Source organism: Gossypium hirsutum, chromosome A11 (genome assembly GCF_007990345.1).
Source record: "Gossypium hirsutum isolate 1008001.06 chromosome A11, Gossypium_hirsutum_v2.1, whole genome shotgun sequence".
In the NCBI taxonomy this organism is placed as follows: domain Eukaryota; kingdom Viridiplantae; phylum Streptophyta; class Magnoliopsida; order Malvales; family Malvaceae; genus Gossypium; species Gossypium hirsutum.
In genome coordinates this window covers 4,259,478-4,276,454 of record NC_053434.1, presented here as the reverse complement: position 1 = coordinate 4,276,454, position 16,977 = coordinate 4,259,478, and the positions used below count along the sequence as shown (strand labels likewise).

General features: G+C 37.4%; 2 protein-coding genes across 3 annotated transcripts; one reads left to right on the top strand and one right to left on the bottom strand.

Annotated features, from left to right (window-relative positions):
* The first annotated feature begins 644 nt into the window (after positions 1-644).
* Positions 645-2,531, top strand: LOC107922738 (GATA transcription factor 5). The gene is made up of 3 exons (XM_041080662.1): positions 645-1,170; positions 1,264-1,593; positions 1,697-2,531. The coding sequence occupies exons 1-3, from the start codon at positions 1,057-1,059 to the stop codon at positions 2,387-2,389; spliced, it is 1,137 nt and encodes a 378-aa protein (XP_040936596.1). The 5' UTR covers positions 645-1,056; the 3' UTR covers positions 2,390-2,531.
* A 13,148-nt stretch (positions 2,532-15,679) lies between these two features.
* LOC121209651 (uncharacterized) lies at positions 15,680-16,639 on the bottom strand. Of its 2 annotated transcripts, none has more exons than XM_041080661.1 (3): positions 16,527-16,639; positions 16,183-16,386; positions 15,680-16,038 (listed from the first exon to the last, which is right to left on the bottom strand). In XM_041080661.1, exons 1-3 carry the CDS (start codon positions 16,554-16,556, stop codon positions 15,988-15,990), a joined length of 285 nt encoding a protein of 94 aa, XP_040936595.1. In that variant the 5' UTR covers positions 16,557-16,639; the 3' UTR covers positions 15,680-15,987. The 2 variants fall into 2 exon arrangements, with proteins under 2 accessions (XP_040936595.1, XP_040936594.1); XM_041080660.1 differs by having other exon boundaries at positions 15,680-15,900.
* Between the last annotated feature and the right edge of the window lie 338 nt (positions 16,640-16,977).

Here is a 16,977-nt window from a genome sequence, read left to right as displayed (position 1 = left end):
TATATATCTTTTGGTGATAAACAAAAGAAAAAATTACATAAAATTAAATTTAACGAAAGCACCGCTACCTTTGTTTTGTTGAAGGAATCCAAAAACTTCATTAGGTGCAACATCAATAAATTGTAGGCTTGGCTTCCATGCTAAATTTAACTTAGCTAAAGAGTTAGTAATTAGATTACATTATCTGGTAACATATCTTATCCTTCACTGACCTTCAACTCTCATAATACATTGAACTCTCCTAAATACTGTGATTCTTAAGTTCACTATCGCATTATCTTATAAAACTCTTATCACCTCCAAATTATTTATCTAAATTATGACCTTATGATATTTTTACTGAGTAGAATAAAAAAATCATCTAAAATACCTCATAATTTTTTATAGTTTGAGCAGAGATTCTGTTTTCAAGTTTCGAACATGTAACTGAACTCTTGAATTGATTTATTGATATATTCAAAAAATGTATAATACAATTGAATGGTAATAAGGTTTGTATAAAAAAATAATTTATCTTATAATGGGCGGGAAATAAATAAAAGAAAGGAGTAGCTGTGAACAACCAAGAGGAGCGGCAGGCAATTAACGCGGTGGCGAAATAAAACGTGAAATTAATTAGTCAAAATAGACGACGGGCCTAATTCTTACCGCTGAAGAAAACGAAAAAAAAAAAAACAACATAGAAAAAGGTTGGGGTTTCCTAGGTCTTCTCGACCTTGGGTTTTTTGTTTGTAAAAAAAGGAAAAAAAGGAAGCAAAGAATTCGAGCATCTGATGATTTGGTCCGACCTGACCTGATCTTAATTCTGCCAAAACCCAGACACTAAAAAGTCCCTAAAGGGTAGTCTTCGTAAATTCAGTCAGCTTTTTTCTTTTTCGCAATTTATTAGAGTACTACTGTTTTAAATACATAAATTTCCAACGTATAATAAAGGTGAGAAATTTAATACAGTGTCCATAAATTAATCTTTTTTTTATCCCCTAGAAAAGTGAGAAAAGTAAAAAAGAAAAAAAAAATCAAAGAGATAGAGAGATAAAACAAGGAATCAAAGGAACCATGGATGCTTTCTATCATCATTCAATGCTTTACCAAACTCACCACCATCCTTTCTTCTTCAAATTTCCTCCTCTAGCTTCTACCACCCCTTTGCTATTATCCTCTTCTCTTCAGGTATTCAGTTTTGTAAAGATATTAGCTTGTGGTTTTTTGTGGTGCGTTGTTTTTAGATTTTCAGTTTTTATCTTTTTTACGTGTTTGTTTTAGGAAATGGAATGCGTTGAAGCAGCTTTGAAGACCAGTTTTAGGAAGGAGATGGCTTTGAAATCAAGTCCCCAAGCGTTTCTTGAGGATATTTGGGTTGTAAATAATGGACAAAATGGAGTCTCTTGTGATGATTTTTCTGTAGACGACCTGTTTGACTTCACTCACGAAGAGGGTTTCCTTGAACAACAAAATGAAGATGAAGAAGAAGAAGAACAAGTACCAGTTTCTTCTTCGCATAAGAGACAAAAGCTAAGCCAAGAGCACCATTTTTCTAACGATACCATCAATTTTGATTACAGTTCCTTATCCACCGACGAGCTCGCCGTTCCGGTACTTTTAAAAAGAACCTTTTTTCTTTTTTAAAAAAAATTGCTTTTGCTATTTTGAGTTCGGGGAATAGTTGTTAATGGTGAGAAAGGTGCCATTTTTACAGGCGGAGGACGTCGCTAACCTTGAATGGTTGTCTCATTTCGTTGAGGATTCCTTCTCGGAACACTCTGCGGCAGCGTATCCCGCCGGAACGTTAACGGAAAAGCCCAAGTTACCAGACAACAAATTGCCTAAACCCGAGAAACCAGTTGCGACATGTTTCAAAACTCGTGTCCCAGGCAAAGCCAGAAGCAAGCGCAGTCGAACTGGTGGTCGAGTTTGGTGCCTTGGCGCTTCCCCTCCTTTTACAGAATCATCTTCAAGCTCCTCATCGTCATCTTCCTCTAGCCCTTCAGCTTCAAGCCCTTGGTTCCTTTGTTCAAACAGCGGTTCAGGTTCAACCTTAGAACCATCCGAATCGCTTTCAATGGAGAAGAAGCATAAGAAGAGACCGGCAACCGAGTCAACCATTGGAAATGGGACCCAGCCAACGCGTAGGTGCAGTCATTGTGGAGTTACAAAGACGCCACAATGGAGAGCTGGTCCAATGGGAGTTAAGACTTTGTGTAACGCTTGCGGGGTGAGGTTCAAATCGGGTCGGCTTTTACCCGAGTACAGACCAGCTTGTAGCCCGACATTTTCAAGCGAGTTACACTCGAACCATCATCGGAAAGTGCTTGAGATGCGACGTCAGAAAGAAGCTTCGGGTGAGGCGGAACCCGGTTCAGTTCCTACTTCTGTTCCCAGTTTTGGATAATATTAAACCCGAGTTAGTTTCGGTTGGACTTGTAAACATTATTAGTTTGGGTAGGAAGAATTCTAGGAATGTAACTCATTTAGGTAGGATTTTAATTGTGTTTGTTTGATTTTTATATATATATATTTTTCCGATTCTTTTACCCTCAAATCATTTTAATTTTCTACTTCTTTGCTATTTTTTGCATTGAGGAGTTTTGAATAGTTGATGTGTATTTTTTGGTATTTGGAGTGGTTGTACCCGAAGCGGTTTCGTGTTTGATGTTGAATCGTTGGATGGAATATGGGCTTTGCTGTTGGTTTTGGACAGTTCTTAGTTGTCCTTTGCAAATTGAACATAAACAAAAATGGTTCCATCCGAATTGAGGTTATCGATAATCTTGAAAAGGGCTCTGCCCTGGCCCTGTTTCATTTGGTTGGATGAATTAAAAATGTGAAACAAGGGTGGGGACCGACAGGGATTGGGAGACTCCAATCTAACCCATTTATCTGCACTTGTGTCCATCATCATCGAGTGTGGTAAAAATGATTTTAGACACTAAACCAAATGGCTTTGCACTGTTTGATACCCAAAAAAGCTATAAAACTATAACGGGCTCTGCTAAACATTGACATTGTTTGATAAGCCCCCAACCTCATATACAATTTACACAAGTTGTACAGCTTATTTAGCATTTGGGCCGCAGTTCTTGGGTTTCCATGTATAATTATTGTGTGGCATTGGCCATCACCACTTCCAATCTGCACGACAGCAATTATAAAGTATGGCAGTCAATGTCATGTCAAGCTAATGTTTTTGAAAGCTCCCATAACGGAACACGGTCATCATCCTCTGGTGAAAAAAAGGATAACTTTAATATTAAGGGTGAAGTGCATTTACATGTGGTTAGTATAAAAATAACGGTAGCGGTGAGATTAGATATTATAACAATACTGTAGCATGAAATAAAAAGTAAGCTAAACGTACCGTACCACCGCCCCAAACCCATCCTAAGTTATCGATATGCAAAATTACTGGTTTTGATAAGAATGTATATCATAATAATGTGATACAAAGATCATTGAATTAAAATGAAACGACTGCTAGTTTTTCATCGGGATGGTAAGAGAAGAGAGAGGAAGTGGAGAGTGCGCTGTATGATTAAGTGGTGATATAAATTTTGTACTATTATTTGATTTGGTAAGGATAAGGTAGGATATTTTGGTTGCAGATAAAGGTGGGAAATCATATACTTCACTTGGCTGGGGTCATGGGTGGGACTATAATATTCAAGTAGTGGGGGGAAATCAAATCCTATTGTTGTGATTGATTTCTTGTTGGCAAATTAATTTTTTTTTTAACAAATGGGAGCAAAATTTCCATCCATATCAATTATTTAAATTTAAAATTGGATAAATATCAAATTTATATATAAATTTTGTTTTAATGTGTAATTTTAATATATGAGTTTTGATTTCGTGTAATTATACATTAAAAAACTTGAATTGTGGTTCATATGTATATGTGAAAATTTTATTTTGATTTAATTATGTACACTTAAAGAAATAAATACATACATTTATTTTTATATTGAATTAATATAATTGTTTTTGTGTGCAATAAATAAACGTAAAATGATACTAATTTGATAATGTTATCAGTAATTTATGAAAATTGAATTAAGAAAAAATCACATGTATAAAATAGCACAAAATTAAAGTTTATGTATAACATTACACATTCGATCAAAGTTAATATATAGTTTTGATATTTATCCCTTCAGAGTTTGGGAATAACTTAAATTAAGATCATCTTAAAAAATATAGTTTTTGGGCACCAATAAAATTGTCACATCTTCAAATTTTAAAGACGTACAAATAGTACTATATGTTCATCTATATATGGTATTTTCTAACTTAATTTAACTTTAATTAAATTACATACAAATAATTAAAAATAATAATAAGAGATAAAAGAAAAAAACTATAGCCATCAGTAATTTTATTATCATTGTGTCAAAAAAAAAAGTAAGTATAATAGAACTAATGTTAAAAAATAAAATTAGAAATTAAAAAATTTTAAATTTTAATCAGTAAAAATTGTTATTTTATTTTTATAAATTAAAAAATAATAATTTGGGGGGGGGGGGTTCACCACTGAAATGATTCCACCCGTCCACTTCCTCCACCTCCGGCATTATCATCACCACCGTTTCGTCCTCCTTTCCCACCATTGTTGCTATATTACTACTGGTTTGGACTAAATTTTCTTCAGAAGAATGTGTGCCTTTACATATTTATTCCATCAACCCAACAACGACTGATCAAACCCGCCCCAACTCTAATACCACAATCCAACTTCTCTCACTGTTTTCATTTGTCTCATCTCGAAAATGCACCAATGCCCACAACCTGTCCTTTTCTATACGTAGTTGAAACCAAACAGTCCCTACAAACTTCGAGCTCTCAATATCAAACATCTTTCGAAAGGCTGCAAGAGTGAGAAAAAGAGAAACAAAGTATCAAATATGTCCCCACCCTCATCCATTTCCACAGCCTAATGCTGCCTTCAACATTTAACGCTCTACTCTCCGTCATACTCTTGTTTAAATGCTATATGGTTCAGTATTTTTAAGCATACAAGAACAGGAACGAGTTAAGTTAGCTGCGGATCCCGAGGTTAGTCGATCGTTGACATAGTGAACTGTAGTGGTAAATTGCACTATTATTAGGATCATGGCTACCCAATGAAATGGAGTTTAGTCCCAAATTAGAACCAATTGTAGAGATGCAGACTAGACATGATGGGCCCAGCAAATATTCCAGTTCTGAATCATTTTAAGGACCATTTAATTTGGTTTAGACACTAACTAAGTGGGCCTGATTTCATTATAAACAATACTATGAATTGTTTTAAGACTCTTAGCACCATGGGATCCATCAAAGGTTTGTTAAAAATAATAATTTGACTTCACCGCATCTAAAGTATAACGTCAATTGTGCTCATAATGATACATTTATTTAGTTTTAACACGAAGCAAAACAAAACATGTATAAGTTGGAAAACAAAGTTTTTTCTACTCAAAATAAAGCAAAAATTTCTATACGAAAAAGTAAACTGGTTTTTTTTAAGTTTATTTATTTTTACCGTTAAAAATTAGTCTATGTCTAGTTCTTTTATCAATGAAACTAGTTTTTAACAATAAAAATTGATAAATTTTTAACAAAAAAATCAGTTTACTCTTTGATCTAAATATAGTGATTAATATATCTATTTATTGAATAAATAAAGTAAAATGTAATCTAACTCTGAATACAAAAAATTCCATGATATTTTTACCCTATATTTGATTTTGTTAAGAAATAAATATATAATAAATACTTGGTTTTGCGGCACCAACACTTTGGTGTAAAACATAAAAAGGTTCTAGTTTTGCCCCCTTACCAAAAATAAAAAAACTTTTACATGATAAAAACATTCAAACATAGAATCATCTAATCAAGTTTACATGGTGTTTAACCGTAAACTTTTACAATCATCACGTAAAATAGGCAAAAGAGATGGTAGAGGGGATGAACAAATACAAAATAAACCATCAACAAAATCACTCTCTTCCACTTGGTAGAAAGAAAAGGGTTATTAGGTAAACTTTACTTAGGTACATGTTTTCGGCCTATAGAAAAAAAATGACGATTTTTAATTACAAATGTAAAGTTTTCGATTTGATTATGGGTTCGATTCTTACAATATGTTATAAGTGAAAAATAATTTCTTAAAAAATATATATATAAACTAAATTCTAAATTTATGAAAAATAAAAACTTAAAATATACTTTAACCATTTCAATATAATATTATTATATAATTATAATAAAAACAACTCGACATGAAATCGACTCGAGGTCCAATCCTATAAAATAAAAGGGGACAGACATCTCAAAAAAAGGATGATCTTCATTCTTACTTCTTGACCAAAATTATTACCTTTTAATTTCTACATCTATTGATCCAATGTCCCACTCTCGAGAACACATATTCCACATGTTATGAAATTAATAAAAAAAAATTAGTTTCATGTCCAATATAGCTTTATGACACTTTGGATTTACACCAAAAAGGTGACCGAAGTGGAATACTAGATTTGGTAATGGAAGCCCAAACTTTCATGTAAAAGATCAGATAAAGAAAGGGTTGAGGAAACTGAGTATTATTTTTTTGGATAAAGTTGCAGAAAAAAGAGAGTGAGCTTTTTTGGTGCAAAGCACGCGTATAGTTTTAGTGGAGGATTAAAGAATAAAAGAAGATCTGAAACACCCTTGATTGTCTTTTTCTTGTATACCCGAACAAGGTGGATGTTGGATCCAAGATTAGTTTTTAGCTTTTCATCATTTTTATTGGAATGTGGATATACAAAATAGTAGTGAAATACTCCATGATTGTAGCTAGGTGCACATAAGCCTCTTTGATTCTATAATATGAATGGATACGTTTTGACTTCAATTTGATGAACTGCAGCACTCAATTGAGTAATTTTTTGTTGTGTCTTGTTAGAATAGATAATAAAATATTTATGTACATACCTACTCTTTATAAAATTTACATTTTTAGAAGACTCTATGCATGTTGGACACATATATTGCTCTGGGTTGCTTGTTAGACACTCTTTAAGCATATGCCTGTTGAGACCGCGAGCTCCCCTTGCAAGCACCCCTTGACAAGTGCGAGCTGAGTCCATGAGCTCCCGTTAGGAGCTTCGTATTGTAAGGCTTACATATATCCATTTGGTGAGTCCTAACCGGGTCGCAGGTAGGCGAGCCGAATCTTATCTGGTTTTCAAGTTGGTGATCATAAGTACATAACAAACATACTGTAAGCACTAAATTTTTGTCCGACTAGAATTTGTGTTTAATTTTCAAAATTTCAAAAAAAAAAATTTTTAAATAAAAATTGCATTTTGACCCCTAAACTTTTCCTAAATTTCATTTTGACCCTTAAACTTTCTTTAAATTTCACTTAGACCCCTAAACTTTCATTAAATTTCATTTTAATCCTAAATTTTCTAAAAATTATATTTAGCCCCAGAAGTTTTGCTGCATTTGTGATTTGGTCCTTCAGACAGGTTACGTGATTTGGGACACCCATGAAAAAAATCAAAAAAACTTGCAAAAAGAGAGAGAAAAAGCTTCGAAAAGAAGAAAAGAGAAAGGAGAGGAAGAAGGAAGAAGAGAAGAGGAGGAGTCGGCGGTGGCACCGTGGCGTTGGCGGCAGCAGTCGACGGCGGAGCAAGCAACGGTGGAGGCTAGACTTTGAAGAAGAAGAAGGAAGAAGAAAAGAGGAAGAAGAAAGAAAGAAAAAAGAAAAAGAAAAGAAATAATAAAAAATATTATAACAGTCGGATCAACCCGACCCGACCCACCTACGACCCGATCCGACCCAGCAGCCCAAGAAAAAACAACAAAAACAAAAACAAAAAAAAAGAAACAAGCCCAAAAAAAAGAAGAGCAGGCCATTTCTTAGCAGACCAGCAGCAGCCCAAGCCCAGGCCCAGCGCAGCCTAGCAGGCCAGCACCAGCAGGCCAGGCCCGCACGCACCAGCCCAGCAGAAGCAGGTCCAACGAGTTGGCCCAGCAGAGAAAAAAAAAGAAAAGAAAAAGAAGAAAAAGAGAAGGAAAAAAGAAGGAAAAAAAAAGGTTCAATTCGTGTAACCCGTTCGACGAAGCTCGTGTTTCGGTAGCTTTTCGGTAATTTCGTTTATTTTATTTTAATGCTCGTATTTTTATGTTATTTCGTTTTAATATTATTAGCATTTTATGCATATTTATATTTATATTTTTAATTTAATTTGATTTTTATTTTATTTTATTTTAAATAATTTTAATAAATAAGGCAACGAATCGATTTAATATAAAATCGTTGATTTCATCGCTATGTTGGGTGAATATCACCGGTTTGCGTTAAACTCGATACGCCCTTTTAAAAATAAAAAAATATTCAAAAAAATTGTAATTTCTATAATCCTCGTGCTTTTAAAAATTCTCATGTTTCAAAAATCTTCGTGTTTTCAAAATTCTAGTGTTTCAAAAATTTTCTTGTTTTCAGAAAAAAATTTCGTGTTTTATAAATTTCCGTATTTTCAAAAAAATCATGTCTTTCAAAAATTTTCGTGTTTTCAAAAAAAATGACCGTGTTTCAAAAATTTCCGTGTTAAAAAAAAATCTTCGTATTTTCAAAAATTTTCGTGTTTCAAAAATCTTCGTGTTTTCAAAAATTTCGGTGTTTCAAAGATTTTCGTGTTTTCAAAAACTCCGGTGATTTTAAAAAAAATCGTTTTCTAAAAAATTTCCGTGTTTTAAAAATTCTCGTGTTTTTAAAAATTCTTGTATTTTAAATTTTTTTTAAGAAAAAAATTGTGTTTCAAAAAAATATCTTGTTTTAAAAATTCTCGTGTTTCAAAAAATGTCGTGTTTTAAAAATTTTCGTGTTTCTAAAATTTCCGTGTTTAAAAATTCTCGTGTTTTAAAAAAAAAACTTTCATTTTTTAAAAAAAATTTTCATATTTCAATCGGATCACGATTAAATATTAAATGGAACTCGTATTTTAGAAAATTAAGATAACACGCGTTTAACGAGATACCAATTTTGGGTGTTGCGAGGGTGCTAATACCTTCCTCGCGCGTAACCGACTCCCGGACCCTAATTTTCTCTAGATTTTTACGTGGACCTAAAATTACCTCTTTTTTAGAAAAGTTTAAAAATATATTTTTCTTCTAAAAAGAGAATTTTGTAGGTGTCCGATCACACCTAGAAAAAATATCGGTGGCGACTCCTTTTTCAAATAAAATCGAGATTCAGTTTTCAAATTTTCAATAATTACTTCGACTAGCGCCCGTGCCCAATTTTTAGGTCGCTACAGCTGGCGACTCCACTGGGGACCTTTTTTCGAGAGTCGAGTCTAATGTTAAACGCGTGTTGTCAAAATTTTCAAAATTTCTTGTTCAAATTAACATTTAGTCGTGATCCTTAAATTTTTTGTTTTAAAAAAAAATCATGCATTTGCATCGTGTTGTATATATTCTAACTTGTTTTATCAGGTTGTTTTTCAGCTTTAAATTTTTGCGGTTTTAGTTTTGGTTTAGTTTTTCTAAATAAAACGTAAAGGTTTACAAGTTTCTCCCCACACACCGTGCACGTGCATTTATGTTGCATAACATGAGCTCTATACCCGGGCTCCGTCCCTGTTAAGAGAAAGTAAACGCTACGCCTTCGTGAGTTAACTCGTTCCTCCGCACAGGCTAGTGAATACTTTCGGGTTACATATGACTTATGCTTTCGTGAGTTAACTTGTCCCTCCGCATAGGCATAAGTAAATGTAATCCCTCGAATTGATCTCGTAAGCCTATGATGGGCCATGACCGAGGCTCTGTACTAATCTTAGTAGTTGACAGTGCAGACGATTCGAGTACCCACCTAGAACCAAAACCGCATATAGTGAACCATACGAGCTATCCAATTAGAGCCATGCCGAACCTCTGTCCGCTTATAGTCATCAAAATAAGTACACGGGGAAAATGCCTTTTGCCTTTCATTTACACTGTTTATGCAAAATAATTGGATTGGGTAGTTTAATTTGTTTTTCAAATTATATTTGTTGTGTTTACTAACCAAGTTTGTTTGTTTTTACTTTTATTTTCATCATGCATCATAGGCATCATATTAGGAAGGTGTTGATTAAAAGTTGGTTGCCAAAAAAACGGGTTTCTGATGGAGGAGTCAATTACACAAATAACCGAGAAGAATGCCGTGGTTCGGGACTGGTCTCTAAAAATTCAGAGAGAAAAGGGGGATAGTCTAGTGGAAAGGTGTGTCGCTAATTTGCCTGAACATATAACTGTAAATGTTCGCCAAAATAACTTTGAGGATTTGGTTCGAATTTGGAATCAGTGGGATTTAGACACTAGAGACATTTTCACTGAGAGGTATGGAGATATAGCTCACCTGATCACCATCCGTGTAGACGAACAGTTGATTCAAGCCATGGTTCGGTTCTGGGACCCAGCTTATCAGTGCTTCACCTTCAATCAAGAAGACATGACTCCAACCATAGAAGAGTATGCTGCTTTATTCCGCATCGACAATGTACAATTCGGCAAAATATATGTGAAGGAGCCTAAGCCGATGACCTTCAAGAAAAAGTTAGTGAGACTGACAGACATGACTGATGCATGGGCCGAAAAATAGATAAAGAAGAAGAATGAAACCATTTGCATTCCATGGTCCTCCCTACGAGATTTGGCTCTGAACCATCCCAACATGCTGAAAAGGGTAAATCTATTCGCTTTGGCCATTTACGGTTTGGTCATTTTCTTAAAAGTTCTCGAAAATCTCGAAGTTGCAGTAGTTGATTTCTTCGAAAGGTTAAAACAAGGAATCAACCCTGTCCCGACCATCCTAACCGAGACCTTCAGGTCCCTGAGTAGTTGTCGAAGAAAAGGGGAGGGACGATTTATCGGATGCGCGCAGTTGCTCAATGTTTGGATTTTGAGTCACTTCTGGAAGGTAGAGCGCACTCTGTTCCATATGTTTTCTAAAACATTCTCCCCGCTAGAAGCTTACCTCAATAAAGAATGGCCGAAGGAAGTCACCGAGCAACATTGGGTATCAGTTTTTCAGAATCTTCGCGCTGAGAATATAACATGGAGAGCACCCTGGATCCGTCCTTCAGTTCTGCTATACAAATGTGGAAGCCAAGATTGGGTACCTTTACTCGGGTTATGGGGAGGAGTTGGATATGCTCCGCTATTAGTCCAAAGGCAATTTTCTTCGCGACAATTCCTCCCCGCAACTGGAGGATTAGCACAGTTCGAGTTCGCTTTCGCGGGTGAAGGATATATGAAGAGAGTCCGAGACACTGCAAAGTATTGGAAGGAAATTCATTTCATGGAATTAGCTTTGTATGTTGATACCCTTACCCAAGATTACGACATATGGAGGAAACAACGGGTAAATAGTCAGCAAATCTCATCAACAAACTACACCAAACTATCAACTGAATATTGAAGTTCAGGTTGAAAGGTCCAGGACTGAAAAAGTACAAAGAGAAGCCGAGATTGTGAGAAACGACTTAAGGGACCTTCATTTGGAAAATAAGAAATTAAGAAACACTATAAAGAATAGCGGGTTGGGCAAGTCGACAGCAGAATGGAAGGAAGAAATTAGCAATATCAAGGGAGGAATGGAGTTTTAGAAGAGAAAAGCAAAGAAAGAGGAAGAAAAGGCTGCGCGCGCTGTGATAGAGTTAAGAAGGAAGAACGCCAAGTATGAAATAGTGACTGCAAAATTGGCGAATAGTCAGTCTGAACATCAAGAATTAAAAAGGAAAACACGAGATCTAGAAAATATGCTGCAATCTCGTCAACAACAATTAGATAACCTCTTGAAGGCTCTAGAAGAAAAGAGTGAGCAGTACGATAGGGACATTCACGCGTATGAAGGAACTCTCAAAGAAATAGAAATGCAACTTGACTTCTTGATCAATGAAATTCGTAAAGTGACTATGCAAGTTGTTCAATTATCAGATGAAGCCGAAGTTCTCAGTTGCCAATTCCCTCCGAGCCAAAGATCGAGCATATCAGAGTTTTTAGAGCAAGTGAAGAAACAAGGCAATGTGGCTAGGAAATTTGTGTAACTGTTGGAAAAATGAGAACTTTGTGTAATAGACTATGTTGATAAATGAAATGCCTAAATATGTGGCTATCTTGAAATCAACACCAATTTCTTGCATTTCATTCATAACTTACATTCATTTGACATTCATGCATTCATTCATGCATCAATTCATTCATTGCATATCCCATACTCGTTCGCTGAGATTAAAACGCACAATTCGCAGTTGCCAGACTTCAAGACTGGAACCACGTCATCCGTATAAAACGCGCCGACAAGCTAGAGTAATGGAGAATGAATTCAATGAGAGAATTGAAAGGATGGAAAGGGCTCAAAAGGAATTACAAGAGCAACTGGCCAAATCGCAACAAGAGACGAGAGACCTAATGGTGAGATCTCGAGAGGAATCGCTCGAGCAAAGAGATCAGATGGCTAAAATGATGGAGATGATGACAACTTTGGTCAAAGGAAAGGGACCCATGCAGAACTCCGATGTTATGGAACCTCGGTCAAGAATTCACCATGATCAGGATCCATTCTATCCCCCGGGATTCACTCCACCGCCCGCATATACAATACAAAGAGGGTATACTCAAGAGGAACCCACTGGCTTGGAACATCGACCTATGCCACCTGCTCCACCCACTAATTTGGGGCAAGGAATGTTAGCGTCGAACCCAGGGGCTAGTCCTGCTAATCCACTAGTTCCAGATCTGGATGACCCAGCAGAGGTAGCCAAGTTAAAATTGGATAACCATGACGCAAAATATAGGAGTCTAGAGGAAAGACTCAAAGCAATAGAAGGCACTGAAGTCTTCTCCGCACTAGGTGCCAAGGAACTCGGTTTGGTACCTGATCTAATTTTGCCTCCGAAGTTCAAAGTGCCTGACTTTGAGAAGTATGATGGGACAAGGTGCCCAAAAGCACATCTCATTATGTTCTGTCGAAAGATGACCGGTTATGTGAACGAGGAAAAACTACTCATACATTGCTTTCAAGATAGTCTAACAGGGTCAGCTCTTCGGTGGTACAATCAACTTAGTAGAGAAAAGATTCGATCTTGGAAGGACTTGGCGTCAGCATTTTGCGAGCAGTACAAGCATGTATCGGATATGGTGCCAGACCGTATGACCTTGCAAATGATGGAGAAAAAGCCATCAGAGACCTTTAGACAGTATGCGCAGAGATGGAGAGACGTCTCAACTCAAGTGGAACCCCCACTAACAAAAATAGAGATAACCGTTCTCTTTATCAATACTTTAAAGGCACCGTTTTATGACAAATTAGTGGGAAGTGCCACGAAAGATTTCGCGGATATTGTAATATCCAGTGAACTCATAGAGAATGCCGTCAAGAGCGGTAGAATGGAAGGATCAGAAGGCTCAAGAAAAGCAGCACCCTTAAGGAAGAAAGAGCCAGAAGCCCTCATGGTGGGAACTGGGAGTCGTTACATTCCCAATTCGTATCCTAATCAACCCCGACCTTGAGATTATCCACCCTCGAATTTCCTTTATCCCCCTCAAACCCCTTACTACCAAGCACCACATCCGTCCTGCCCCGTATACGCCACGAACAACCAAAGACCCGTCACCACTTTCCCACAAAACACGGTACCCGCCCAAAGCCAACCCAGAAACGAACCAAGACCATCAAGGCATAATCCTGAGAGACCGCAATTTACCCCCATCCCTGTGTCGTATGGGGAATTGTACCCAAAACTTTTAGAAAAACAGCTAATTTCTCCCCATTACATGGCACCCCTTAAACCTCCATACCCAAAGTGGTACGATCCAAACGCTAGTTGTGCATACCACGCAGGGAACCAAGGGCACTCTACTGAGAACTGTCTCGCTTTCAAAAGGAGAGTTCAAGGACTCATTGACGCGGGTATCCTACGATTCGATAGTGCTAGTAATGCCACGGGGAACCCGTTCCCTAACCATACCGAAGGGAATGTGAGCACAGTGGGAAAAGAGGATGAATGGAAGGTCAAAAGATGTGTGGCAGAAATAAAGATGCCTCTGCAGAAAATCTGGGAGGTATTAGTTAAGAAAGGATTGCTCTGTCACTTTGATAGAGTTTTTGGAGAAGAAGGTCAAAGTTTTTGCAATTTTCATGGGATTGTTGGGCACGACATTCAGTCGTGCGAGGACTTTAAAAGGTTACTTCAAGACCGGATGAATAATAAGGAGATCAAGGTCCTTAACAAGAGTGAAGATGCCAACGAAAGAGAAGTATGCATCTCTGATAGCCATTGAAACCACAGATGGTAATTGAAGTACCATCTCCTTTCCCATATAAGGACAACAAAACAGTACCGTGGAGATATGATGTTAATATCGTTACACCGGAAGTTGAAAAGTCCAAAGCCATAATTGAAGATGTTGGGGAGATAGGTCATTTTACTCGAAGTGGACGATGCTATTCTAAAGAAGTTGAACCGGTAAAGAAAAGTAGCGACTCGAAGCAAAAAAGGGAAAGCAGTGATGCACGAGGTCGAAGTCGAGCAAGAAATTCCACCCGTGCAAGAAACTAAAAAGTCTGTGAATGAGGAAGAAGCTCAAGAATTCTTGAAATTTATTAAGCACAGTGAATATAGTGTGGTGGAACAACTGAGCAAGCAGCCAGCACGAATCTCAGTTCTATCTCTACTGTTAAATTCAGAGCCACACCGGAACGCTTTATTGAAGGTGTTAAATCAAGCTTACGTGGCCAACAACATATCTGTCGAAAAGCTTGATAGGTGGGTAAACAATCTGAATGCGGACAACTTCATCTCTTTTAGTGATGATGAGATACCGCTAAATGGTAGATGTTCGGTGAAAGCGCTGCATATTACGACCCTCTGTAAGGGCTACATAATACCGAACGTACTCATCGATAATGGGTCAGCATTAAATGTTATGCCATTAGCTACACTTTCCAGAATACCGATAGATTTGTCCTACTTAAAGCCCTGTCATTCCACGGTAAGGGCATTCGACGGGACGAGGCGTGAAGTCATGGGAAAGATCGAAATCCTTTTGGAAGTGGGCCTCTACATCTATGAGGTCGAATTCCAAGTCATGGACATTACACCCTCTTATAACTACCTTTTGGGAAGACCTTGGATTCATTCTGCTGGAGCAGTCCCATCATCCCTCCATCAAAAAGTGAAATTCATCATGGATGGCTGTTTGGTCACAGTCGAGGGCGAAGAAGACATCATCGCATCTATCTCTGCTGATGCGCCATACATGGAAGTAAGCAAGGATGCAGTGGAATGTTTCTTTTGATCCCTTGAATTCATCAATGCCACTTTCGTCGCTGAGGGAAATAGAATTTCGATGCCAAAACTGTCGAGAAATACCAGAATGGGTGTCAAGTTGACCGTAGGAAGGGGAGCTCGTGCGAGAAGAGGTTTAGGGAGACATCTGCAAGGAATAGTGAGGGCTTTAAAGCCAGTGCACCACAAGGCCCGATACGGTTTGGGGTTCCAGCCTGACATACGCCAAAGAAGAAGACAGTGAAAGAAGGATCAAGAGAGAAGAATTACAAGAACTTTGGGCCGAGAACCAGAATGGGAACCAATAGAGTACCCTCCTTTGTCAAAAACATTTACATCTGCGGGAATGATGTACCCTGTGTAAAAGCCCATTTTTGCCCGGGCCCACACCAACAAAATAACTGAAATAATAAAATCCAAAATAAAATCCCAAGCCCAAAATCTGGCCCAAAATTAGGAAAACCCTAACCCACAAAACTTAAAAAAATTTTCAGCAGCAAACCCTAGCTACCTGCCGCATGCCTTACGTGGCCTCCTCGTCTGCCACGCCTCCAGCCCACGCCTCCACTCGCACGCCTCTGCCACCACTGTCGGCCACGGGTACCTGCAAAACCAACAAAAGGCACGCAACAACAGAAGAAACAAATAGCAAAAAGACAAAGAAATAGAAATTAAAAGTTGTGTAGATCGGCTATAAAGGCCGAAAATCTCTTCCTTGTAAGGGGCTTCTCTTTACGAACATCTAAATAGAAAAGCAAGAAAAACAGAGAAAATTTCAAAAAGGAAAAACCTTTTTCGGTTCTGGTACTTATTTTATTTTTATTTCTTTTATCTTCGTTTTTATACTAAATATTGAGATAAAAAGAGAGGGAGAGAAGAAGCGTACCTCGTCGCCTTGCAAGCCCGGCGTCGGTGCTCTCTTCGCCATCGTCGGAGCCGAAAGTTGGGGGACTAAAGACCTTTTTCGGTCCCATGGGTTGAGAGAGGCCAACCTTCGAGTACCCTGCGAAGGGAAGGCTAAAAAAAACCATTTTTTCGCTGTCGGCCGTTGGCCACGGCGGCGGCGGCGCGACGGTGGCTTAGAGAAGCCCTAGGCCAAATGTAGGGGAGGGTAAAAAAAAAAATTGAGGCTCCCTCAGTTTTTTAGAAAGTCTGAAAAAGTGAAGTAAAAAAATACTTTGGTTTACATTAGCAGTTAAACGGCGCCGTTTGAGAGAGAGGGAGACTCACCGGAGTCACGGCGGCGGTTGGGTGAACCATTGGTGGCCTCTTCGGCTGGAAGACAAAAGGGATAGTAAGGGAGAATAAGGAATTTCATAAAACATTTTTGGGTTTCTTTTTTTTTTTTAGGTTAAAACGTTTTTAAAAAAAAAAGGGGTTTTAATGGTTAATAAAAGGAAATGGCATTGGGGAAGGAACAGACAGCTTTTTTGACTTGGTTCATGCGCGCATGATTTCTCTAAATGGATAATTTGCGCGTTTAGTCCCCCCTCCCTTGCACTACTGTCTAATTAAGCCATTTTTTCTTGTATGTTATTACATTGAAATGTTCTCATATCTATGTTATTAGGCATATAATTTATGATTAACTCTATTCTATGTACATTGTTGCTTTCATATTATTTTATGTAAATATTTTCTAAATTTATTGTATATATTTTCTTTAAAATTATTCGTATAT

Coding starts and splice junctions, on each gene's coding strand:
- LOC107922738 (XM_041080662.1), top strand. CDS start 1,057: ATGGATGCTTTCTATCATCATTCAATGCTTTACCAAACTCACCACCAT. Junction 1,171..1,263: donor TATTATCCTCTTCTCTTCAG/GTATTCAGTTTT, acceptor TGTTTGTTTTAG/GAAATGGAATGCGTTGAAGC. Junction 1,594..1,696: donor CCGACGAGCTCGCCGTTCCG/GTACTTTTAAAA, acceptor CCATTTTTACAG/GCGGAGGACGTCGCTAACCT.
- LOC121209651 (XM_041080660.1), bottom strand. CDS start 16,556: ATGGTTCACCCAACCGCCGCCGTGACTCCG. Junction 16,387..16,526: donor CAACCGCCGCCGTGACTCCG/GTGAGTCTCCCT, acceptor CATTTGGCCTAG/GGCTTCTCTAAGCCACCGTC. Junction 15,901..16,182: donor CGGGCTTGCAAGGCGACGAG/GTACGCTTCTTC, acceptor TTGGTTTTGCAG/GTACCCGTGGCCGACAGTGG.